Genomic DNA, 25,589 nt, shown 5'->3' on the forward strand with positions numbered 1-25,589 from the left:
CATGATGCATCAATTCCATTCACACACAGGATTCTGTCTGGGCAGTGTCAGCTTCTTCCTCTGAATCCTGACGGCGTCTTCAGGGCTGAGCGAGGCGGGAAGAAGTTCATTTCTTTTGATAATGGGGCAATAAATTCTCTTTATCTGAAAGATTCAGGTGCCCTGTGGCTGCTATCTCGCTGCGAGTGCTTTCTTTAAAAAAATATCTTACGTAGCATAGTTTCTATTTTAACGTTATGTTATAACCCAAAACTATATTTAACACACTACTTAAAAAAATGAATACAGCATCACTTTCTAACATAGCACATATAATATTCATTTGAATATTTGAAAAAAGCCAATCATAAAATACCATTTTTCACACTTTCAACCCAAACCATTCTAGGGTTCTGTGATTCTGTGACTAGCCTGTTAGTGCATCTCACCAGGAGGCGCTTTCTGGGATCAAATGTTTAGGAATATTGCTGCCTGCCCTTTACCAGGAGCTGTTGCTGTCCCACACACCCCTTGTAGAACCAGCAGTGGAGTGCAGCATTCTGTGATTCACAGGGAACCAAATCTCCCATTGCTCGTGTGTGTGTAAATTATTCATGGAAGGGATGGGACTATGAAGTGCATTAATGAGGCCAGTGCAATACGAGCAAGGATTTGGCAGACAAATTGACTTTTATTGAGGCTCCAGCAATTACACCTGGAGCAGCAGAACTAGACCAAACCCGTGAGTTGTAATGGGGTGAGGAGACCTAGAAAGCAGAAATACAGAAAAGGAAACAGGGCAGGCAGGGAAGGGCAGGTTTGTGCCTGTCCTTACGTAACAGAGGAGTTTGCTGCTGGTGACAGAAGTGCACTGTGGAATTAGAGGGGCAGAGCTGAGTGAAAAACAGGGAAAGGAAAAAGCCTACCGCCCTTAAATTAAACACACCATTCAGAAAGAGGGTGAGGAGCTGTAGCTCGGAGAAGACGGCGAGTGAGGGGTGAGGTCAGACAGAAAACAACCTCTCCGAGCCTGGGGACAGGCACACAAGGAAAGCAGAGAGCCACATGTGTGCAGGTGGCTGTGACAGACGTCACTGGGAGGTGGGAAAAGTCCCAGCACCGTGTCCAGGGAACTTCCCGCCACATCAGGGCAAAACTGAGAACTGGATGTCAGCAAAACGGGACTCAGAGCCATCAGGGAGGCAGGGATGGAACTGAGGGTGGGTGGTTATGTTTGGGGTGAGCAGCAGGGAGATGCTGACAGCTGGTGATGCAGAAGGATTTGTGATACACAGGAAAAAATTCTTCCGTGTGAGGGTGGGGAGGCCCTGGCACAGTCTGCCCGGAGAATCTGTGGCTGCCACATCCCTGGAAATGCCAAGGCCAGGCTGGACAGGGCTTGGAGCAACCTGGGCTAGTGGAAGGTGTCCCTGCCCATGGCAGGGGGCTTGGAATGAGATGAGTTGTAAGGCCCCTTCCAACTCAGTGCATTCTGTGATTCTATATTATTTTGTGCCACCTCATGCAGTTCCCTGTGCTGAATGCCCTCCTCCACCCTCTGTCCCTCTCTTTAGAGCTCCCTGACTTTCCTGGCTGTGAGATGTTTCAGCATCTATCAAAGCAGTATTTTGAAATAGTTTCTCAGATGCTGCTGTGGGAAATGATTCACATGGTATCACTTATTGATACTGAATGGCAGATGCAGGCCAGGAGGAGATGGTCAGTGAACCATGAACCTCTTTCCTCTGCAGGGTCCATGCTTTGAACTGGAGGTAGAGGTGACAACAGGCTCTTTGTGATTTCATCCTGTCACTTTGAATCACACGGGGATCCTTATCAGCAGATCCTTTTTACAGACAACACACAGCACATTACCCTCAATGGCATTTCCTTTTCAAAACAGCATTCTTGTGCTTTGATCAATGTGTAAAGGACAGATGAGAGCTGGGTGCAGTCTGGTTTGATCTACCAGCCTGGGATAGGAGAAAAAGGAAGGCATTTGCATAATACATCGCTCTGGTTTCATGAGTCAGGGGCTGGTGTAGTCCACAAACATTCTAGATATAGAAGTGGTAATATTTATGGAGGCAACCTTGAAACCAGATTAGAGACACATAATCCCAGTAGGTTTCATATACTGAAGTCTCCAAGCTTAAACTGAACAAAAGGTTCAGTTACTTTGCACAGTGTGCTAGTGACCAGCAGCCAGTAAAAGGGTGTGTAAAATTCTCAGTTTTGAGGAAAGGTGCCATCTGTAACCAACTGGGACTTGCATCTGGTTCACTTCTAGGTCACAGCCCTGGCCTGGTTTTGAAAGAGGTGTTAACCTGACCTTTGCAAGTTCTCCTTGTGTTCTGTATAAATAAGCCTTGGGTATCCTTAGCTCAACCCCCTCCAAGAGGCACTTACTTCTTCTTCTCCTGCAGGTGTGTCAGCTCCTGCCACATGTCCAGCCACAAGGGGCCCTGGAGGTGAAATGCCATGATGGGCATCCTCCAGAGAAGCTCAAGATGGGCAGCACAGCCTGAAACAGCACAGCAGAGGGCTTGGACTGTCCCCAAGCAGGGCAGCAGTGATGGCAGGCATAAGGAGGACCCAAGAACCTGGAGTTCTCTCTCTCCTGAGGGGGTTTTGCCATCCACATAGAGCTGTGTCAGCACTGGAGTAAGAAAGAAGAGCTGTGAATAGCTCCAGGGGTGTGCAGGAGCTCTGCCCATGGCCGGTGCTTGGAAACTGGCACGGGGCCATGGGAATCCACGGGAACTCATCCCTGCAGGAAGTTCTCATCCACATATAGCACTTCCTTCCCTGGCAGGGGCTGCATGCAGTGCCAGTCCCCCCTGGCACTGCTGGAGAGGAACTGGGAGCGGTGGGCAGAGGGGTCAGGGCTGTCGAGGAGATCCTCTCTCACATCTGTGTGATGGGGGACATGGCACCTGTCTGGCAAACATCTCCACACCTGCTTTGCTGTGTTGAAGTAGAAGTTAGAAACCTAAGTGAGAGCTCTGATCCTCTCTGAACAGGGCTGGGAGGAACCTTGGGACATTGCTTGGGCCGGCTCCTGCTCCAAAACAGGATCAGCACTATTGAACACTTTCCATACAGGAGCATGTCTACTGGGTTTTTTAATTTTTTTTTTTTAAATCCTCAGATGTAAAAGTCCTTACTCTCCTTAAACAACCTTTTCTAGGATTTAACCATTTACAACCTTACAAAATGTCCCTGAATTGTCCTTGTTACAGTGTTCAGCTGGCAACATTTTGTTTTAGTCCCTAAGGGTAAAATAAACGTATTCCCTTTCTGTCTGTGGCAGCCTTTCATGTATTTGGAAATGGTTATCGTGTCCACACAGCCTTACAGCCCAGCAGAGACCTTCCCCAGACTAAACACGGATGGGTCCTGCAGTCCTACAAAGCCAGACCCAGGGCTGTTCCTGAGTCCCCACTGGAGTCTCTCCACCAGGCCTCACCTTTCTCAAAGCACAGCACCTCTGGATGTTTATATGCCCCAATGGGATGTTTGCCTTCTTCACAGCGGCATCACCAATTGATTCTTTGATCCACTCTACACCAGATCTTTATCTGTAAAAGGCCTGCTTAGCCAGCAGGCTCCTATCTCACATTGTCATGGATCATATCACATTTGTCTGCTTGGACTTGCACCCTACGTATTTCCAATCCTTTTTCCATTTTGTTGAGGTCATTTTGACTTTGAATCCTGGCCTCCAGAGCACTCATGGCTCTTTCCAGACAGGTTCCATTTGCCAAAGACATAAGCATAACTTTTATTCCTGGATTTGGGTCGTTAATAATAATAATTTATGAGTGCATTGCAGGAGCAGGGCCCAGGTGGGGTGGGAGAATCACAGGGTCATTACAGTTGGGAAAGACCTCCAAGATCACCAAGTCCAATCATTGACCCAGCTCTGTTCCTCATGAAACAGTGTCCCCAAGTGCCACATCTGCGTGGTTCTTCAACGTTTCCAGGAATGGTGATTATTCCACCATCTCTCTGGGTACTCTGTTCCAATGCCTGACCACCCTTCAGGTGAAGAAATTTTTCCGAACATCCAACCTACCTACCCAAGCCTAGGAAAAAGTTTAGGGTATTTCCTCTTGCCCTGTCTCTTGTTACACGGGGGAAAAAGGCTGACCCTCACCTGGCCACAACCTCCTTTCAGGTGTAGAGTAATAAAGCTCCTGCTGAGCCTCCTTTTCTCCAGGCTGCCCCCCCGCCTTGTGCTCCAGACCCTTTCCCAGGTCTGTTCCCTTCTCTACACACGCTCCAGCTCCTCAATGTCTTTCTTGTCGTGAGGGGCTCAAAACTGACTCCAATTTTCGAGGTGCGACCTCACCAGTGCCCAGCACACGGGGACGGTCACTGCCCTGGCCCTGCTGGCCACACTATTGCTGATCCAAGCCAGGATGCCCTTGGCCTTTATGGCCACCGTGGGAGACAAATAATGGAGCTTCTGCCGGGGGCCACCGTGGTGTGGGATGAAGCGGAGTGGCCGGAGAGACGATGAGAGACGAAGGGAGCCGGCGGGGGCAGCGCGGGGCGCGGGGGCAGCGCGGAGCTCAGCGCCTTTGTCCGCGGGCGGGCGGGCGGAGGGAGGGCGGCGGCGCGGTGCGGGCCCATGTGGCCGCAGTGCCGCCCGCCGGCGGGCTGGGCCGGAGCATGTGCAGCTGCGGCAGCACCTGGCAAGGAGCCGCAGCGCCGGGGATGTGAACCAGGCGGGGAGGAAGGCCCTTGACTCATCAGATAAATCCAGCCCCGCACGGCTGAGTGAAGGCGGAGGAGGCGCGGCGGTGAGCCGGGGAGGATGGCGGGGGACAGCGAGCAGCGGCTGGAGGAGCAGGGGCAGCCCAGCGGCGGGGAGCCCTTCCTCATCGGGGTCAGCGGCGGCACGGCCAGCGGCAAGGTGCGGGGCTCGGCGGGGGAGCTCAGGCCGGGCCGGCGGCCACATGGCAGCGCGGCGGGTCCGAGCGGCCGCCCCGCCACGTGCGCTGCTCCGCGGCCGGGCCGCGGGCTCGGGGCTGGCGGCGCCGGGGCTGCGCCTGGAGCCGGGGCCGCGGCTGCGGATGGGGCCGGGCGGGCTCGCTGGCTGCCCGGGAAGGATGATCGGGTGGAAGGAGCGCGGCCGCCGAGGCCTCTGCCCGGGCGGCGGACGGAGCCCCGCGGACACGTGGAGGGGGGTGCGGGGTGGGTGCGGGATTTACTCGCTCCTTTTTTCCGGCCGGGACCTTGTGTCCCTCTGTGGCAGCGGGCAGAGCCGGGGGCTGCGCGGAGCAAGGGTGGCCCCAGCTTGGCCGGGGCAGAGGCGGCATCTCCCTCCCCTCCAGAATCTTTCCTGTAGTGAGCGCTTCCCCCGTTCCCCTTCTGCCGCACCGACCCCAGGCGCTGCCCGCCCCGCAAGGCACCTCGGGGGCGATGCGATTCTTTAATTTCCACCCCCGCCGCCCGCAGTGGTGTCGGTCGTGCATGGGGGTGTCCTTCTCTGCCCAACTTTAGGGTAGCAGGAGCGGGGATTCTGCAGCAAATGCTGACTCACAGCGGCAGAACGACCTCCTGGCTGCTGTGCCGGGAGGGGCTGGTCCTTGGCAGCGGCAGGTGGGAGCGGAGCGGGGCGAGGGCTGCGGGGACGGGGCATCGCCCGCCGGGGCAATGCGGGTGTTGCCGGCTGGCTGCTACACCCAAACTGCAGCGCACGGCAGCCTTGCAGCTTTTCAGCGTTTTATTTTCCTTGTTTCATGCAGTGTGCCCGTCTGAATTTGTTTAACCTCGCTAGGTCACTTTATTTCTTAATAGGAAAAGAAAAAAGCTTTTTGTTGTTTCCCTTCTTATTTAAGAGCAGTAAAAGAAGCTCCACAGCTCATCAGCACTCGTGTGCAGGGCAGCACATTCTGCCTGTATTTTGGAATGGATGAATAGATTTAGAAGTAGCTATACCTGTGAAATATTTATTGCTGAGGAAACTGAATGTGGGCTGGCACAGGAGAAGGATGAGCCTGAGATATCTGCGGGCTGATCTCCGGGGGATCCCTCCTTCTCTTGAAGGCATAACCCAGCTGCTGTACCTCAGCCCAGTGTTTTAAGCATGTGTCTCTGAGTACCCTATTGATTCTTGGTATGCTGTTGCTGCTGCAAGGGGGAAAAATCCAGCTGTAACAGGGGAGGGATGGTGAGAGGATGCAATCTCCTCCAGTGGGAACCAAAGCTGGATTATTCTTGCAGCACAGCTCCTGGTGACTCAAACACGCTGGGTTTGTCTGTTCTCTGATGCGTGGGTCTGCCTCTCTGTAGTTGTCCCAATAACATCGTGTCTGGCGCTGCTGAACTGTTATGTCTCTGAACACTGTGTCTCAGGCCCACAAGGTAAAAGCAGTGATTACAGTACAATGCACCGCAGTGGTGCTCAACTTCAAAGTGAAAATGCTCAAGAGCAGTAGGCTGCCTTAGGAAAAAAATAGGGAAATGGTCCTTTCTAGCAAGGGAGATGTACTAACTGGCTTTTCCTGTCTCTCAGCTTTGATTTTTTCCCCCTCCAGTGACTGCTGAAAACCTCTGTGCAATGTTGCCTATTGACGGGAGTCCAGCAGATCGCTACAAAGTTGGTGGGAAAAGGCCACAAGAAATATGCTGGCAAAAAACCCCAAGAAACAGGAAAAAATGACCCGGGACTTGTGCCCACAGCCCCTCAGATTCACATTTGGTGTGGCTGCAAGGCAGGGATGTGGGGGCTGTCCCTCACCTGACTGGTGACAGTGGCCTGTGCCGGGTGCTGCAGCACGCTCTGGGAAAGCAGCAGTGGGGCTGATGAGGTTTGCTTAGCCAAGGGCTTGCCTGCAAATCCAAAATCCAGCCCAAGGGCTGCTGTGCTCATGTGCTGGCTCTGGGTGAAAAGTGAGTGCTTGCAGGGGAATGAAGCAGCCACCTTTCCTAGTGGGAAAGTGACAAATCCATCCGACTCGCCTTGACACCAATTGGGGGTTGTTGTCCCAACACACCCCTTTGGCAGCACACCAGCCCAAAGATAACAGAGGGAATTTGCCTTCCAAGGCCCCCTGCGGCTCCTCCCACTGCTGCTTTTGGGTCTGACATGGGGACACTAGGCTCCACAGTCCCCTCCATCCCTCTTGGTGCACCAGCAGGATCAGGCTGTGGAAGGATGGGGTTGTTTTTTGTAGCTGGCCGTGACTTGTGCTGTGGTGCCCTGGGGAAGCTGGTGTTGGAAGCAACCAGCCTTCCCAAAAAGCTGGGATTGTTCGGATAGTGTTCCTTAAATCTGAGAAATTTGAGAACTCAAATTCAAAGGCTGAGTTGCTTTTTCCCTAGTTAGCAAAAGAGGCTTGAGCAACTTTGCCCATTCAAATAGGGGTAGAACCCGGAGTGCTTTCCTGGTTTTTGGCTCTGGGAAGAAAGCTGGACCGTGTTGGGAGCAAAACTGGGGAGCTGCAGAGGCCCTGAGCAGTCTGTGATGCTGCATCCCCTCTGAGGGCAGTGCAAGCTGTACAGTGGCCATTTTGAGTCAGCTCAGCTGGGACAGGCTCTTCACAAAAAAAGAGCTGTCCCCTGAAACCCAAGCACGGTGCAGTCTGGGCAAGGCATGCTGTGCTTTCCTGGGCTGGAGATGACTTGGCGTTAAGACCCCCATCCTTCCAAACACAAAGAGGACTGCAACTGCCTCATTCCCTCAGAGCGATTCCCAAGGCTTGTCACATTTTCTTTCACCCTGTCTGTTCTCAAGTGTTCTGCTGGAGTTCTTGTTCCCTCTTACACCCATGGCCTTTGTGCCAACAGCTCCTTCCCTTGCTCCTGCAAGACATTCCTGACCAGCAAGGGCTCTGCAGTGCACAAGGCAGGCAGCCAGGCTGCGGGCTGGAGGAAAGTTCAGCAAATTACTGTGAGATGAGCTGGGAACTGTTGGGATACCTCCTAAAGCTCTTTGTGTCCTCACTTCAGCTTAGCTGCTGGGACCTTGCAGCTCTGCCAGCAGCGCCTGGAGCAGCTTGCTCCCAGCAGCAGCATCTGGTGCTGGGGTGGCTGCAGGGGTGGGGAGAGCTCTTGGAGCTTGGGCTGAAGCATTAATTGTCCCCACGTGAAGTGAGGTGCTGATTGCTGCCTTCCAACAGGAGCTTGTGAGAAATGACAGATTGCTTTGGTTGGCTGCTCATCGCTCAGATGGAATTGAGGGCTGAGCAGGGGTGCCTCTGCAGCCCTGTAGTTACATCATTTGGGTCTTGAGTTAGCACATCCAGTTCCCAATGTCTGTTTGAACATGCAGCCTCAGAGTTTCCAGCCTGCAGAGCACCAAGATTACAGCCTGTGATCAGCCAGGTGTGCTCTTCACTGACTCTACCAGGCGCTTTGAACACTGGCAAGGCTGGCTGAGGCTGCAGGAGTGAGCCAGGAGGCTGGAATTGCCCAGCCAGGGTGGGACAGCAGTGCTGGCCCCCAGGGAAGGAGTGCTCGGGGCAGCTCCATCTCTCATGGAACCTTTTCTGTGACACAGCTCAGCCCAGCAAGGGCTGAGGTCCCCCACAGCAGCCCGGGGGTCACTGCCACAGTGTCACCACCCGGATGGCTGGCAGAGAAGCCCAGGGGAGATCCGGGAATGACTCCCCCATGGGAGGGGGACTAACAGGAATTGCAGCAGCCCTGTGCCGGTTCAGCACCATTTCCTGGTGACGTTGGTTTGTGGCTGGCAGGAGCCCTGCATCACAAGGTCTGACTAGTTAAACACTGGTGTCAACGTGTGCTAGAGACTCATCAAACTTTCTAGTAGAACGTTGTTGTGTGCCAGCCCTGATCAGACTGATCCACAGGACGTTTTGATGGGTCAGCCCTTTCCTGTTACTGATGGAATATGTGCTCATTATGGAGCCTGCTTACCATAGTCCCGTGGGCTCAGCCAGCTCTGGACTATGGAGTTTGCAGCAGGGGCTCGGGAAAAATATCCTGTGCCTAAAAGCAGAGGATTGGGAGGGATTGTGTTCGAGGGCTTGTTTTCCTCCCTGCGTGTAATTTGTGTTTAGAGCCTCTGTGTGTGCCTGTTTATGCTCCAGCCCGGGATTGCTGATCACATGCCCAGTGTCCCAGGGTGAGTGAATAGAAACCTGGCTATCCCCCTCCTGCTCTGCCTGGCCTGTGGCTCACGGAGGGAGAGGCAGGAGGGTGAACCTACCTGGGAATGCTCTGGGTGCAGGCCCAGGCTTTTGGTTCAAGAATACCATTTCCAGTCCTGGTGTTGCCACATGTGTGTGCTCCCATTAGGACTGGAAAGGATGACGTGGGTCATGAACTGGCTGTCTGCAGTCACAGGCATTTGATGGATGCTCTGGGACCCTTCCCAATTTGCTGTCTGTTCTGTGTGTATCCCAGTCCAAGCACTTCCTGGTAGTTTATAATTACCATAACCTTCAGGAAGAGACCAACATCTGTAACTCGTGTGCTGCAGGAGATAAGGGCAGCGTGCTACAGAGGACAGCAGAGAAATTAAACAAATAATTACAGTGGTTCCTTAGGTTTGATCTGAGGGAAAATCCTGCCAGAGCACAAAACTGGAGACTATTTTATCCACAGAGGTGTGATGAGGACACCTCAACCAGGCTGCTGCAGCTGCAGAGCCATGGCCAGCTCCTGCCAAGCCAGCTCCCAGTCAGATCCTGCAGGAAGGGCGTTATGGCACTGATGTCCCTGGAGATAACCTCTGGGCTCCTCTCCCTGCTGGGATGAGACTGCTGCAGTCTGTCCTTGCTCCTGGTTGTGCTCTGGGCCAAGGGCATTGCTCTGTTGGGGAGGACTGTCCTCATGAGCAGCAGCCTGCAGCGGTGGTAGGAGGCTGTGCCTCTCTTTCCACACTTTTGGCAGAACCCTTTTCCTCCTCCTGAGGGATCTGGCAGCTTCAGTGTTTCTTTAGGGGTGGAATCACTTGATCTAGATAAGTTAGTTTGGTTGGGTGTCTCATCTAGAGTCCCTGGGAAAATGGGAGGGCCTCTGTGCAGCTGGAATGGGACCATCCCTCTGCAGTGCTGTGTACCTTGGGGATGGACAGATTCCTCTCAGCATGTGGCTTTCAGCATATCCACCTGCACAAGGCTTAGGAGTTCCTGCCAGCCCAGGACAGGCCTTGCTCTCCTGGGGCTGGAGGCATCAGCTGTATCCTGGCCCCTTCTCGTGGTGGCTCCTGGTGGGTGACAGTGGCACTGTCCATCGGCTTTCTCCTTCATACCTGTCAGAAGTTGTACTAATTCAGTGATCAGAGCTACACAGGAGGGATTGTGGGATAATCTGCATAATAATGTCAGGGAAGTAGTCGACTCCTGAAGAATATCTGAACAGCTGGCTATAGGCCACGAGTGAATGTGAATTAAATATGTAATTAATGCATTCCAAATCAATGTTAGAGGCAGGCCTCCAAACACCCCTCTGTTGAGTTTCCTCCCCTGTGTACCATGTCTCTCCTTTTGGGAAAATATGTTGGATTTTTTTCTCCAGGTGCCCTCTGCATCTTCCTAGCAGAATAAAGCTGTACTTCTTCCTTGAACACTGGCTGTTTGTGTGCTTGGTTCAGGGGAGGAGTCGTGCAAGGGGAGCTGCAGCTGCTCCTGCTCAGGAATAACCTCTTGGAGCTCTTGCTGGCGTGGTACTATGCTGATACCTTCCTCTCCATGAGCTGGGAGGTGTGGGCTGCTTTGCACAGCTTTCCCAGGGAGCAGCTCGAGAACAAAGCCTGGGGGAGTGCAGCTCCAACCTGGAGCTGAGTTCCCTTCGCTGCAGCATGTGGGAAGTCGTGGTCCATGGCAGCAGCCAGGCTCCCTCCTGCCCGCCTGCTTGGAAAGTCCTGCTTCAGTTCCATGTGGCTACCATGGGAAAGGTCTGCTTGGCAACCACAGAGGCTCAGAGCCTGGCTATATTTAGTTTTAACCAAGTTCTGGAGGAGGGGAAGCTCTCTCCTTTTGCTTGAGAAAGCATCCTGTTGCTTGGAGTTGGCTGCGGCTGAATCACCGGCGGCGTTGGCTTTGGCTCGTGGCAAGGTGTGCATGGATGAGGTGGGTATGGAAAGGGGCTGAGCAGAAGCAAGAAGCTCTGGCACAGCTCTCACAGTCCTGCAGATGAGTTGTGTCACATAAGGCATGGCTGGTGATGGGCTTCAAATCCTCCAGCTTGTGTACTGGGATCAAGTCACCTTTCTCAAGGCGTCCTCTGCACTCCTGGGCTTCTTGGAGAAGAAACAATTGTCTTCTTCCCTGGGAGAAGCAGCAAAAGAAGGAATCTGAGCCCAGGCTGCCACTTCAAGTGGCTGCGAAGTGCCTGTTGTCACCATGTGTCCCCTGCATCCAGACTGAGGCACACTGGCACAGTTCTTTGGAGTCATGCTCTGTTCTTGCTCTTACTGGGCATCTGTGGGTCTCCCCAAAACCTGGCTGTGCTCATTTCCAGTTATTATTGATGGATCTTTTCACAGTACACATGTATGCTGTGCTGCTTTGGGAGAAAAGGGTTAAAGCAGGGAATATGTCATTTATTTGGGGGGACATTTCCCAAGGCTGGGAGTTTCTGTTCCCACTGTGTAGGGGAGTTTCCAAGCTGTGTGTTTCTGGTTTTTCTTCCTCCTTAACAGTGGGTGTTTATCAACCAAGGGGAAAAACTGCATGTCCAGCTGTAGGAGTTGTTCAGATTGGCATCAGGGACTGCCCCTCATGAGGCATTGTTGTTCCTACCACAAATGATAGTGAAAAAAAGGAAAAACCTTCTCTTGGACCTCGCTGAGGTTCATGGCCCTACAAAGGAAAGCTGAACATGCCCTGTCCCCCACTGTCCCTGTGTCCTGCTGCACTTAATGCAGGTGCAAAATGTGAGCAGTGCCTGGCCCACACCTACAGGACCACGGTGACAAGTGTCCCTCTTCCCAGAGCCAGGAGGTGACATCCCTGCTCGCCCAGGCAGTATGGTGTGCTGAAACTGAGCTCGGTCCTGAGAGCAGGATGTCCTTATGGTTGTCTTTCTCCACCACTTCTGCCAGCTCTCCAGAGCCCACCAGGGAAAAGGGAAGGGTCCACTGTGTCTGCCACGTTGCTTTTTCCAAGAGGCACCATCTGCCCCCCAGCCCTGGATGGCAAATGCAGCTGGGATACAATCTGTTCCTCGTCTGGAAGCTGGAGGGAGGACGTGTTCCTGTCTCCAGCTGCTTTGGGGTACTTTCTCCTTGGGCTTTTCTCGCTAACAGGTGTCTCAAATTGTGAGGTATGGAGCTACAGGGTGGTTTTCAGAGCTGCTGGAGGCTCTTCTCCACCTTCCAGAATCCACAGACCAGAGATTAGTGTGCACAAGGCAGAGGGAGGACTGGCACCATTTGTCTGATGCTCTCAAATGATTTTATTGCCAATACACATGCTGAGGTCCAAGGGGAGAGAGTGAATACAAATCCATGTGTTGCTTTCACTGATTCAAAGGAAAGGAGTCCTGCACCCTCCCCTGGGCTAGCAAAAGCAGTTTCTGGTGCAGATCCACATGGAACCTGTGGCTCTGGGGATCTGTCTGGGTGGCTGTGCTGAAGGGCAGTTTATTCTTGATGGCAGAGGGCCTGGGAAGTGTGGTGTCCTGGGCAGCTGTAGCCAAGGCTGAGCCCTGCTGCGCTGTGTCCTGTTGCTGCACGGGCAGGCAGTGGTGTCTGGGGGAGTGAGCAGCCAGGAAAGGTGGAAGAGAGGCACTGAACACTCCCTGGTTTTGCAAAACCTATGGGATACAGCTGGGTAAACAGTAGGGCTGAGGCAGGCCGGAGAAGGATTTGTGGAGTGGGAAAACAGGGGAAAGGGAGAGCAGGCTCTGGCTTTGTCTGCGTGTGTGCAAGGGCAAGTGACTGGCACGGACTTGCAGGGCTTTGTTCTGGGTGGGAGCAGCTTGCTGCAGGGCAGGGCTGCCAGCCTGGCTTGGGAAGCATGACCTGCCTGCTGGGAGAGGCAGGAGGAGAAGGTGGGATGCTCAGGATACCCCATCCCTGACCCATAACCCAAACTGGTGTCCAAAGCCACCCGGACTGCTGTGGGTCAGCTGGAGCTGGTTCCCTCTGCAGCAGAGCTGTGAGTGAGCCTCTCCAGCCAGGCTGGGGATGACTCACAGCCCAGTGGCCACAGCCAAGGCAGGTCAGCCTGGCCTGGAGGGAAGAGATGGTCCCTGGAGGCGGGAATGCTGTCAAATCTTCCAGCTTCTCAGGCAAACAGCCTTGCCCTCTGCCTGCCTGGGTGACCTCCTCTGCCAGGCATGCGTTCCCCTCCCTGCTCCCTCTCAGTGTTGCCTTCAGCTCTGCAGCTGGAGGTTGCCAGCCAGGTATGGAGCAGATGACTGAGCCATCTGGGAGGCAGGAGCATGGAAGGAGCCCCTGGCAGGCTGGGGTAGGCAGGCTGGGGCAAGCACGCTGCTCTTTGCAAGGCACAGGGCTCAGCACAACACTTGTGGTGACCAGGGCCAGGAGCAGCTCGGCTGGACACCTGCAGCCAGTGTGACTCCTTGAGTGGGAGCAGCTCCCTCTGGCACAGGAGCTGCTTTGCCCTGGGCAGTGGTGCCACAGGGCAATGGTGCCATGGGGCAGTGGCTCTCAGTGGCTGGGGCAGTGCTGGCTGCCAGGCAGCAATGCAGTCACCACCAGTGCCTCACACAGTGGCCAAGGGCTGCCATGCCTAAGGAGAAGGGACTGCAGCAGGCTCTGGGACTTGTCCCCGAGCTGTGCTCTGTGTCCTGTCGCAGTGGTGGCCGTGCCCTGGTGCCAGCAGAGCCGGTGCCAGCCGCCCTGTCCCAGCCTGCTCGGTGGGCAGTGCGAGGTGCCCGCTCCCCGTGCCAGCAGCCAGGGCCACGTGGCCCCTCAGCCGCTGACTCTGCAGTGCCCCAGCCTCCCGTGCCAACAGGCACCAGGATGTGCTGGCTCCTCCCAGCCCTGGCAGCTGTGGCACAGATCCCTGATAAAGTCCCATGGGCTCTCCTCCTCATACCTTCCCATCCTGGGCTTTGTTTGCTCTCCCTCATGCTGTGGTGGGGTTTCTGGGATGGGAAAGAGCTGGGGGAGCCAAGACTGCTTTCTCAAGGAGAAAGTTTCCCACGGGAAGCTGCCTGGCAGGCTGGAGTGGCTGGGGCCCCGTGGCATGTGGCTGAACCCAGGCAGGAGCCAACTGTTTTTCTGCTGCCACTTGTGCCCAGAATAGGAGCTGTGGGCAGGCTATAGGGGCGGAGGAGAGGGCGGCAGGCAGCAAGAGAGAGGTGCTGCTGTCACACTACAGAGTACCATGGTGATGCCTCTGGAGCACTTCTCCCCGGTGGCTTTGGGAATACCACAGACTCTTGGCTGGAGGTGCAGCAAGCAGGCAGGGCTGTTACCTAGAGACATCCTTGCTGTGCTAAGATGTAACTTGCTGTTGATGTGCTTCCTTTGCTATTCCTTTCCCAGTCCTCAGTGTGCTCCAAGATTGTCCAGCTGCTGGGCCAGAACGAGGTGGATTATCGCCAGAAGCAGGTGGTGATCGTGAGCCAAGACAGCTTCTACAGGGTCCTCACCTCGGAGCAGAAATCCAAAGCACTCAAAGGCCAGTTCAATTTTGACCACCCAGGTGAGTGGAGAGCAGCACTGGGGCTCTGCCATGCACTGTGGGCACAGGGATGGAGTGGGACCCTCAGCTGTAGCAGCAAAGAGCCTGCATGGACACTGGGGCTCTGAATCCTCATGGGATGGCTTAGTTTGCCTCTTGTGGAGTAGGGTGGCTGGGACCACCTGTGTGTCCTCCCCCTCATCTCTCTTAGGAAGGAAATGGGGTGGCATGTTTGGGATGTGAAAGAGAAAGTTATAAACTCTCAAACTCCTTAAGACCCTCCTCTTCCTGCCAAAACATCCCCCATTTTGATCAAGGTTTTCATAGAATTGTAGAATCATTGAATAGTTTGGGTTAGAGGGGACCTTAAAGGTCATCTTGTTCCAATATCCTTCATGTAGAGCAGGCAGCAAAGGAACAGATTGGTTTTTGGTGCAGCTGAGTCAGGCCCAGAGAGATCTGGCCTGGCAGATTCCCTGGAGCCAGCAACTCCATGTCCCTCCTTCAAGGAGGGAACCAGCTGTGCAGCTGCTCTGCAAACCCTTCCACCGAGGGGCCCTGCCCTGTTACCACAACAGGAGCTCTTTGAACCATCTCTGGGCTCTGTAGGGAAATTCCAGAGCTGCTGTCCCTTGGTCCCCACGAGGACAATGGCCAGAGGCAGCGAGCCCTGAGCAAACAGAGCCCTGTCTGTGTGGCAGCTCCGTGCTGGAACACTGCTGCAGTCTCTCTCCGAGGGCTGGAGCCCTGGAGGAGATGCCTTCCTGTGCCTGGGCTGGCAGCAGTGCTGCACAAGGACGGTATTGATCTCTGCAGGCCACATCCCAGGCTGGTGCAGAGCCACAGAGCCCCGTGGCTCTGGCAGAGCTGGGCCTTGCCTGGTCCCTGGGGAGGTGCAGGGCTTTCCTCCCAAGTCTGTGCGTCTGTCTGTCCCCAGCAGGAGGTGCCAGCGACTCTGGCTTGGGCAAAGCTCAGCATCTGGTGGGTGGGAGAGGTTGCAAAGCTGCCTAGGGTAACGTTTCCTCTCTCCTCAGATGCCTTTGACAACGAGCTGATCGTGAAAACGCTCAAAGAGATCACAGAAGGGAAGACGGTCCAGATTCCTGTCTATGACTTTGTCTCCCACTCCAGGTCTAACAGCTGCTCCTGCCTTGCTGAGCCTTTGCTAACGTCCTGTGGCAGCCCTGCCCTCCCCAAACTCCTGCCCTCTGCTTGGGTGCCTAACCTGCCAGCACAAAGTTTCCATCCTAACTCCTCCAGCCCTGGGTTAGAGCATCCCAGGCAGACAGAGGCACAGGCTGAGGGTCTGGAAAGCTGTGTAGCCATCAAACAACATCCAGGCATCAGTGCTGGGCGTTACAACCTCCCTTCTCTTCCCCCATCCATGCCTTCTCTCCCCATAAACTCAGTGTTTGCAGCTTTAACAAGCACTCCAGCCTCAAACACCCTGGCAGTGCCAGGAAAGGAGGAGGACAGCAATTCTTGCTCCTGTAACACTCCCCTTGCCTGTTCAGCTTGTTTTTGCATGCCCGTGTTGGTCGTGGATGGCGTGGCTCTGCTGTGTTTCCCACAAAAGCTCTGTGCTGTCAGGGAAGCGCTGCCTGCTCCCCAGGGAAGCAGAGCTAGCCTTGCAGGTTCCCTTGCACAGGCTTTCCTGGGCTTTCTGCCTTGGCACATAACCCTTGTGAGCAGCAGCTGGCCGAGGTAGGGGGAGAAGGGCTGGCGTGCTTCCTGCCTTGCCATTTGTCCTTCCAGGAAGCGTACGTATGCCTTGGATTCCCTCCACGGCGGTGGGGTAGGTCTGCCCTCCCCTCTCCTCTCCTCTCCTGCCCCCCTGGTGCAGCAGTGGTGTCCCAGGGTCGGAGCAGTGCTTTAGGAGCACAGCTGTTTCCCCCCCCCCACCTCTCTTTGTGTTGGCCAGCCTCCCCCAGCAGCAGGGTTTGACTGTGCTTCCCCTGCCAGGAAAGAGGAGACGGTGACGGTGTACCCTGCCGACGTGGTGCTCTTCGAGGGCATCCTGGCCTTCTACAGCCAGGAGGTGAGGGACCTGTTCCGCATGAAGCTCTTCGTGGACACGGACGCCGACACCCGGCTGTCCCGCAGAGGTGAGCAGGGACACCAGTGCCCCTCACTGCTCTGGGCACACAGGCAGGTGACAGTGAGAGAAATGCCCCTAACTGCTCTGGGCACACAGGCAGGTGACAGTGAGCAGGGACACCAGTGCCCCTCACTGCTCTGGGCACACAGGCAGGTGACAGTGAGCAGGGACACAAATGCCCCTCACTGCTCTGGGCACACAGGCAGGTGACAATGAGAGAAATGCCCCTCACTGCTCTGGGCACACAGGCAGGTGACAATGAGCAGGGACACCAGTGCCCCTCACTGCTCTGGGCACACAGGCAGGTGACAGTGAGAGAAATGCCCCTAACTGCTCTGGGCACAAAGGCAGGTGACAGTGAGAGAAATGCCCCTCACTGCTCTGGGCACACAGGCAGGTGACAGTGAGCAGGGACACAAATGTCCCTCACTGCTCTGGGCACACAGGCAGGTGACAGTGAGAGAAATGGCCCTCACTGCTCTGGGCAGCTGGGCACACAGGCAGGTGACAGTGAGAGAAATGCCCCTAACTGCTCTGGACACACAGGCAGGTGACAGTGAGCAGGGACACCAGTGCCCCTAACTGCTCTGGACACACAGGCAGGTGACAGTGAGCAGGGACACCAGTGCCCCTCACTGCTCTGATCACACAGGCAGGTGTCAGTGAGCAGGGACACCAGTGCCCCTCACTGCTCTGGGCACACAGGCAGGTGACAGTGAGAGAAATGCCCCTCACTGCTCAGGGCACACAGGCAGGTGACAGTGAGCAGGGACACAAATGCCCCTCACTGCTCTGGGCACACAGGCAGGTGACAGTGAGAGAAATGCCCCTAACTGCTCTGGGCACACAGGCAGGTGACAATGAGCAGGGACACAAATGCCCCTGACCGCTCTGATCACACAGGCAGGTGACAGTGAGCAGGGACACCAGTGCCCCTCACTGCTCTGGGCACACAGGCAGGTGACAGTGAGAGAAATGCCCCTAACTGCTCTGGGCACACAGGCAGGTGACAATGAGCAGGGACACAAATGCCCCTAACTGCTCTGGGCACACAGGCAGGTGACAGTGAGCAGGGACACAAATGCCCCTAACTGCTCTGATCACACAGGCAGGTGACAGTGAGCAGGGACACAAATGCCCCTAACTGCTCTGATCACACAGGCAGGTGTCAGTGAGCAGGGACACCAGTGCCCCTCACTGCTCTAGGCACACAGGCAGGTGACAGTGAGCAGAGCAGAGATGGCACAAAGCTGTGAAGAGCTGGGGAGTTTTTCCTGCCCAGTGCAGAGTGTCACTAGGGCAGCTTGTGGCTTGCTCTGTGTGTGTCTCTTGGGATTCAGCAGGGTTTTTGCTGCCTTGGCTGGGATTCCTCCTTTGATGACTGCTGAGTGTGCCGTGTCCTCGCACAGCCCCGTGGCACCAGCCCAGTGCCAGCAGCTGCTGCCAGTCAGCAGATGCCAGCAGGGGAGGGTGCAGTGGGCAAGGCAGAGCATCTGGGCAGTTCAGCCAGAAGGCAGAGCCTGAGAGATCCACTCAGGACCCGGACTGTGGGTGTGCTCTGAGGATGGATTTGGTGCACGTGGGGAGTCTGCTTGTACTTTTGTGCAGCCCATTGTGGAGCCTTTGTGTGGCACCTGGCATTGGGGTGATGGTTTGGGGGCAAAGAGCCCCAGAAACCAGTGTCCCTCTGCAGGACTCCCAAGTCCTGCTGGCTTGGCTATGGGGTGCCAGCTGATGTGGGAAGGGACACCCACACTGCAGGGCCTGCATGACTTAAGTTGTCCTTTGTTTCTAAGCAGCCTTGAGGGATGGGTCACTGATGCAGCACCTCCTGGGTGACTAAAAAACCATTTGGGGACTCTTGGGGCAAAATTCACTTCTGTCTGGACTATTGCTGCCCCTGGCTGGCTCTGAGAGGCTCCACAGGGTGCCTGGGGATGCAGAAGATGACTTAAGAGGAGCAGTCCCTCCCAGAGCTCTGTGCTGTGACGAGGGGAGCGCGTCTCAGTGCGTCAGTCTGGGACTGTGTGTGCATGGGACTGTTCCACTCTGCAGTGGAGCTGGTCTTGCCTGCCCTCCTGCTGTCAGACACATGCAGAGCCTCCTCAGCTGCTGGGATGTCATCAGCACTGATGAACATCTCCTTTTTACCAATCCCTCTTGACCCTGCCCACTGTTCTCGCATGACTCACCCAGGGAGGTGACAGCACAGTCAGTTGCAGGGAGATGTTTTATCAGGTCACAGATATGCAGGGTCCCAAAATGTGAGCCCTAATCCCTTAAAGTGCTGTGCAGGAACTCAGGGCCACACCCAGCCACAGGGTAGGACACTGTGGTGGTGACAGTGACCCCAGCCAGCAGCTCAGCCCCACGCAGCTCCCTGCTCAACCTCCCCTGGGAGGAGAGTCAGAAGGGTAAGAGTGAGAAAACTTGTGGGCTGAGACAAAGACAGTTTAACAAGTAAAGCAAAAGCCACGAGGCAAGCAAAAGGAGGAATTTGTCACCACTTCCTGTGGGCAGGCAGGTGTTCAGCCATCCCCAGGAAAGCAGGGCACCATGGTGTGTGATGGTTATGTGGAAAGACAAATGCCATCACTTTGAATGTCTCCTCTGACCTTCTTCCTTCTTCCCCCAGCTTTATATCACCATGTGGGACATCTTTGGGTCAGTCAGGGTCAGCTGTCCCAGCTGTGTCCCCTCCCCCCCTGCTGGGGTGGGGTGAGGAGCAGCAAAGGCCTTGGATCTGTGTGAGCAGTGCTCAGCAATAACAAAAACATCCCTGTGTTATCTACACTGTTTTCAGCACACATCCAAAACACAGCCCCACACCAGCCACTCGGAAGAAATTTAACTCTATCCCCACCAAAACCAGCACATTCTCCAGCCCTTATTCCTAACCACCTAAATCATGCTCAGGTCCCACACTCTCCAGTCCCCTCTCATTCCCCACCTTTGGTGTTTCACATAAATATCAATCCCCTATTTTATGGAACACCCCTGTAATAGATCTGAGTGTCCCCTGAGTTAATTTAGCCCCCTGATTTTAAGCTCCATCTGTCCCAGTGCTCATTCAGGACAGGTGAAGGTGGTGTGTAGTGTGGAGCTCTGGGCTCACGCTGTGCTCACACTGCTCTTGTGAGGCTTGTACTTCTCCCACCCACCATCAATCACTTGCAAAAGGGCAGCTTTGCTGATGGAGGTGCTGCTGTCTCCTAGCTACTGCAGCTCATTGTTCTCCTGGTAGGAATCTGGCCATTTTCCTGCCATCAGCAGTTGGTAGGACCACTGCAGCATCAAATCTGTTTACTGTATGTCTGCCTGTCATTTCTGGGAAAGGAGAGCCTGTGTGAGAGGTGCCAAAGGTATAATCATGTCCCTGGAACGTAGCTGGAGGCAACTCATTGCAAAAGTTGGGATCTTGTGTTGTGATGTGGCCCTGAGTCATTGTTCTGTCCCAGAAGCCCTAAAGGGTTGCAGCATTTGGGTTTTCAGCTGGGCAGCAGCAGGAGGAGAGGTTCCTGGAGGTGCAGCTGACAGCTCAGTTTATCACTAGTGCTGGGGTTCAGTGTGTGCAACTCATGTCGTGCTCATCTCAGCACCTGTCCCTGAAGTTCTGCTAGCAGAGTGCAAGGGGCAAGGTCTGCCAGGTACCTCAGACTGGGATCCATGGGGCTCAGGGACCTCATTCTGGCTAAGCTCCCTCACTGCTCTGTCCTTGGCCAGTTTCCCTGAAAAAGAAACCAGTGTCACGTGCACCTTTTGGGTCCAGTTTGAATTTGGACCTGCTGGCTGCAGAGGGGTGCCAGTCTGTCCTTGGGATATTTGCCTGCCAGCAATGCCTCTGGACAGGGTGTGTGGTTATACCTGGGCTGTTGGGACCTGCTGCTTTGGGACCAGGTACAAGCAGCAGGTCTTTGACCTGTGTTTGTGTGTAGGCTGATTATCCTGCTGTGCTGTGCCCTGGGAAGAGGCAGGAGAGCTTTTCCCTGTCAGGACCAGCCCCTGCCCAGCTTACAGGCCTCCTGCACCCCAACAAATAAGGTGTGGGGCCTGGGAAACAAAAGTGTTGTATTTTCCCTGCCTCTTTTTCTGTGTTGTTCAAGCTGGGGCTCAGTCCTGCTCTCTGGAGAAGCTGCTCCTGGTTCCTGGAGCAGGCAGGGAGCTGGCACCCATCCTGCTGCCAGCCCTTTTCCCCCATCATTTCCCCCTGCAGGGCTGTGAAAGGCCACACTGTGAAGCTGCTGGCCAAGGGCAAACAGAGCCATGGGGCCAGTGCCAGAGCAGCAGTGTCCTGGCCCTGAGAGCACACAGGCAGTGGCTGCCCAGCAGGTCAGGCAGGCTGGCAGGGCAGTGCTGTGCCTTGGCTCTGCCTGGGACACAAGGGAAGGCTCATTCCAAAGGCAGTGCCAGGCACTCACATGCTGGGGAAAAGCCAGCAGCCCCCTGGGGACAGCCAGGAGCTCTCTGCTCAGCCACAGGGCTGCTTTGGCTCTTCCCTGAGGATTGAATTCCTGCTGAACTGAGCCACTTCTCCTCGCTGAGGTGGCATCAGACTGGAGATGGCACTGGCCCAAACAGCTCATGCAAACAGGGTGAAAGGCCTGAGTGGCAGAACAAGCAGGAGGTCAGTTTGCTCTCCTGCCTTTGGGCTTCCTCCTGAGCTGACCTCCTCATCTCTGCTTCTCCTGCTAGCTGGGGACAGCACAAGGAGCCTGGCAGAGCTATCCAGGTGGGTGAGTTTTACTCTCCCTGCCTCTGCAGATTTGAGTTAAACCGTGCCTTAATGTGTGTGTGTGGCTGAGCCCCACTGATTTTCTACTTTTTGGGCACCTCTGCACTGGGATGACAGAGAATGCCCAGTCAGGCAGGACAGAGTGACAGGAGGGAGGCAAAGCCTGAGGCTGGGAGCACTCAGGACTGGGCTGGCACTGGTTACAGCTGGAATGTGCATGCAGAGCTGAGAAGGGGACCAAGAAAAGCCCTTGGCCAGGTCAGCCAGCCCTTGGCTCCCAGGAAAACTTGGAAGCAGGTTAAAAGCATGGAGCTAGGCTGGGATGTGCTCAGACACATGGACAGCAGCTTGCAGGAACGGAGATCTCAGGCAAAATATCCAAAGGCTGTACTTAGTGAAGGGGAAAGGGGTGGAGAGGGTTGTGCCTCAGCTCCTGACTGTGCCTTCCACCTTCCCCTCAGTGCTCCGAGACATCAGTGAGCGAGGCAGGGACCTGGAGCAGATCCTGTCTCAGTACATCACCTTTGTCAAGCCTGCCTTCGAGGAGTTCTGCCTGCCGGTGAGTCAGGGGAATGGCACCCATGAGAGTGCTTTGTGCCCAGAGCTCACATCAGCCCCCTGTGCCTTCCTCCCTCTCTGCAGGCTCTGCCAGGGCAGGCTGTGATGGGGACTGTTTATACAGCCACTGCCTTCCTGGTGAGATCACCCTTCCCTCTGGGAAGGCAGCATGGCCAGAGGAATCCCTCCCTGGGCAAGGGCTGACAAACCACTGGGCAGCTCAGCCTGGCAGGGAGGATCCTTGGCTGTATTTAGCTGGGGAGTGGGAGGTCTCTGCCCCCAGGCAGTGTTTGCTGTGTCTGCCTCCTCTTTTGGGCTGTGCTGCCTGCCCTTTTCACCCTGCAGTGCTGCTGGCTTCGTGCTTGGGAGAGCAGGGGAGCTTCTTCCTTCTGTCTGTGCAGTGGGATGTGGCCTTGCAGGTTGCATTTCCTGGCTGGTGAGTGGCCAAGAGGACAAGGCCTGCCTGGAGAAAGGAAGCTTTGGGAGCTGATAACAGAGGCAGGGCTGCCTGGCAGACAGGGACTGGGGGGTTGAATTTATTGCAGTCCTGCAGACTTGCAGGGAAATAGCATGTTTGCAGCATCAGCCATTGTACACCTTTCCTAGCTCTCATGGTGAGGAACCTGTGCCTTGCTTCTCAAGGCTTTTCAAGCAGATGTGGTACATGAGGAGTATTTTTTTTTCTGGAGGAAGTGAGCTAGCAGAGTCCTGAAACCTGGGAACTGCTGGCCAGCACCACAGGCAGGAATTAAACTGTGCCTCCCAGCTTGGGAGCATCCCTATGCCTGTCTATCTGGTCAGCTCAGCCCCTTACCTTAAGAAGGGCTGATTCTGTGCTACAAGATCTTTTCCTGGCTCTTGCACAGCTCCCTTTTTTTAGTCTCACTCAGCTGTGGCTCTGGGGACCAATTCCAAAGCCCAGAAAGGCTTTTCCTGAGAGGCAGGTCCAGCTTGCAAGGCTCCTCTTCTTGCAAGTCCCCAGCAAGATAAATCCACAGTTTTTCAGAGCAGCAGATGCTGCATCAGGCTCTTCTGATGAAGAGTCTGTAGGAGAATGAAGTGTGAAACAAGGAGGGCACAGAACTGCCTTGTTTCTACCCACAGCTTTGCAATGGTCTGCTCCCACTTCCAACCTGGTGTTGGCTCAACTGCAGAGCAGCTGCAGGCTCAGCACCCCCTGTTGCTGTTATTTGACTCCTAAAGCAGCTCTGAGCCAAGTGGTCCAGTACTGAAATGGTCCAGCATATCCTGGTGATTTTGATATGTCTGGAAGAACTTGGAGGTGTCAGGTGACACCCATCACCCCGGCAGGCTTGGTGGGGCTTGGCTGTCAGCTGTAAAACTGCCACAAACAGGGAGGAGACTGAGACTGGCACCTGCAGGGGAAACTAGGTCAGGACTGGTGTCCTGAATCACACCTTTGCAAGTGGTGTGGTAGAGAATTCTCCCCCCTTCCCAGGCAGATCTGGTGGCTGTGCCCAGGCATGCCAGCTCGTGCTCTTGGAGCAAGTCTGAAGTGGATTCAGGGGGAAGGATGTTCCCAAGAGCATCAGCTGCTGGAGTCCTGTGATTATGAGGCTTCTTAATTGTAGATTTTGTTCAGGGTGCCTCTTACTGGCTTCTGTATGAGCTCTTGAAAATGAAGTCAGGGCACGAAGCACGGCCCTTGAAACGCAGAGCAGAACACAAATAAGAGCATCCAAAATGTATTATCAGCAATGACATACCACCCAGAGGGTCTGGGGAGGGCAAGGAGCTGCCCCAGGGAGCAGGGACAATGCCCCAGCACTGTCTCTCCACTTTTTCCCTGTAACAAAGTGCTCTCTCTCCTCCCAGACCAAGAAATACGCTGATGTGATCATTCCCAGAGGAGCAGATAATGAAGGTAAGCAGCCAGGCCCTGCTGCTCCGCCCTGGCAGCCAGCTTTGGGCTGTTGCTGTTGCAGTGCAGTTAGGTTGGACCTGTCCCAGAGGGGGCTCAGGCCACTGCCTGAGAGCAGTACTGCCAAGAGAGTGCTGCTACCACACAGGTGTGCCCTGTTCCCTTTGCTCCTGCTTGGAGCATTATTGACTGGGAGTTTGTGTTCCTGTACTACCTTCAGGCCAACTCTTGGTTCATCCCACACAAAAGGCAATGTGCAGCTGGGTCAGCCAGGCTGGGGTCAGCCTGAGCGTCCTGGCTGGGGACAGCCTGAGCGTCCTGGCTGGGGTCAGCCTGGGCATCCTGGCTGGGGTCAGCCTGAGCGTCCTGGCTGGGGTCAGCCTGGGCATCCTGGCTGGGGTCAGCCTGGGCATCCTGGCTGGGGTCAGCCTGAGCGTCCTGGCTGGGGTCAGCCTGAGCATCGTGGCTGGGGTCAGCCTGACTATCCTGTCTTGAGAGGCAGAGGGATCAGGTCCCGGGGGGGAATAGGAGAGGACAGCAATGGGAGGGACAGCAGAATCACAACCCTACCTTGGCTCTGCTCAATTTTTGCTGCCATCCTAACACCCTCTCTCTCCCTTTTGCTCGCAGTGGCCATAAACCTGATCGTGCAGCACATCCAGGACATTCTTAACGGAGGACTCAGCAAACGCCAGAGCAATGGGTACCTGAATGGCTACACTCCCCCGCGCCAGCGGCAGCCCTCAGAGTCCAGCAGCCGGCCCCACTGACCCGGGCAGAGCGCGAGGCCAGCACGGCCCCTCTGTACATACTGTCCACTCGTTCCCCCCTTATCTATTTAAGAAACCAGACGGAGACGAATGCCTTTAATTTTGTATGTTGGAGTTGCCCAACGAGAAGCAGCCGGTTGCTCGGGAGCCCGGACCACCCTCAGCTCCCGGCCTTGCTCAATAACTCCTCCAGCACGGAACCGGCTATAAACCTCTATAAATATAGAATTGCTCTATTTTTGCGTAAATGCAGAATAACGTAAAATTACTTGCTGGAAGGTATTTGCCAGGCTCAGTGTTGCTGGGAGGGACTGGGAAAAAGGGGGGTCCTAGGAGGTGTTGGTGTCAGGATCTTCACCTCAAACTCGGTAAGGAAGGAAGAACTGTGGTGGTGTCCATCCTGGGCAGCTTGAGTGTTACACCTGGATTGGGTTTGTCTCCTCCTGCCATTGCTGTTCAGGTGCAAGCAGCCTGGTTTTGGCTGGCAGGTGCTGCACAGTGCTCCTGGCAGCTGGGAGAATGATGGGGAATGATCTCCCCCTGTCTCTGTGCAGCTCCAAGTCTCAGCCTTTCAACAGCATGCCTGACACCCCTTCCCACCACAGGTGTGGGGCTGGTGCCACACTCTCCAGTGAGGACCTGCTGGGTATGTGGCCATATAAACATGGCCTTTTTAGCAGTCTCCATGTCATGGCAGCACATGGATACCTTCAGCCCCTCTGGAGCTTGGTGGCTGTGTCTGGTGGCACTGTTAGTTGACCCTGGGCTGACCTGCCTGGAGGTTGGCTTGCAGGTCAGAGATGTGTCTCATTCCTCACTTGGATGGGTTTTGCTCTTGTGTGAGGGATTCTAGGGTTTATGAGGTATGGCTAAGGGACAACCAGCCTCTTCTAAAAGAAAGGGGCAGTGGCTGATCAAAGGCAGCTGCTGAGCTGCCCTTCTGAAGGCCCTGGGCTGCCTTGCATCCCCATGTGGGGCATCCACAGGTCCC

General features: G+C 55.1%; 1 protein-coding gene across 1 annotated transcript; it reads left to right on the forward strand.

Moving 5' to 3' along the window:
* Nucleotides 1-4,758: 4,758 nt before the first annotated feature.
* UCK2 (uridine-cytidine kinase 2) lies at nucleotides 4,759-24,846 on the forward strand. Its single transcript, XM_059854729.1, has 7 exons — nucleotides 4,759-4,900; nucleotides 14,420-14,579; nucleotides 15,593-15,689; nucleotides 16,521-16,663; nucleotides 21,850-21,947; nucleotides 23,783-23,831; nucleotides 24,459-24,846. The coding sequence occupies exons 1-7, from the start codon at nucleotides 4,802-4,804 to the stop codon at nucleotides 24,596-24,598; spliced, it is 786 nt and encodes a 261-aa protein (XP_059710712.1). The 5' UTR covers nucleotides 4,759-4,801; the 3' UTR covers nucleotides 24,599-24,846.
* The last annotated feature ends 743 nt before the right edge of the window (nucleotides 24,847-25,589 follow it).

The sequence above is a fragment of the Haemorhous mexicanus genome, chromosome 9 (genome assembly GCF_027477595.1).
Source record: "Haemorhous mexicanus isolate bHaeMex1 chromosome 9, bHaeMex1.pri, whole genome shotgun sequence".
Lineage (NCBI taxonomy): Eukaryota > Metazoa > Chordata > Aves > Passeriformes > Fringillidae > Haemorhous > Haemorhous mexicanus.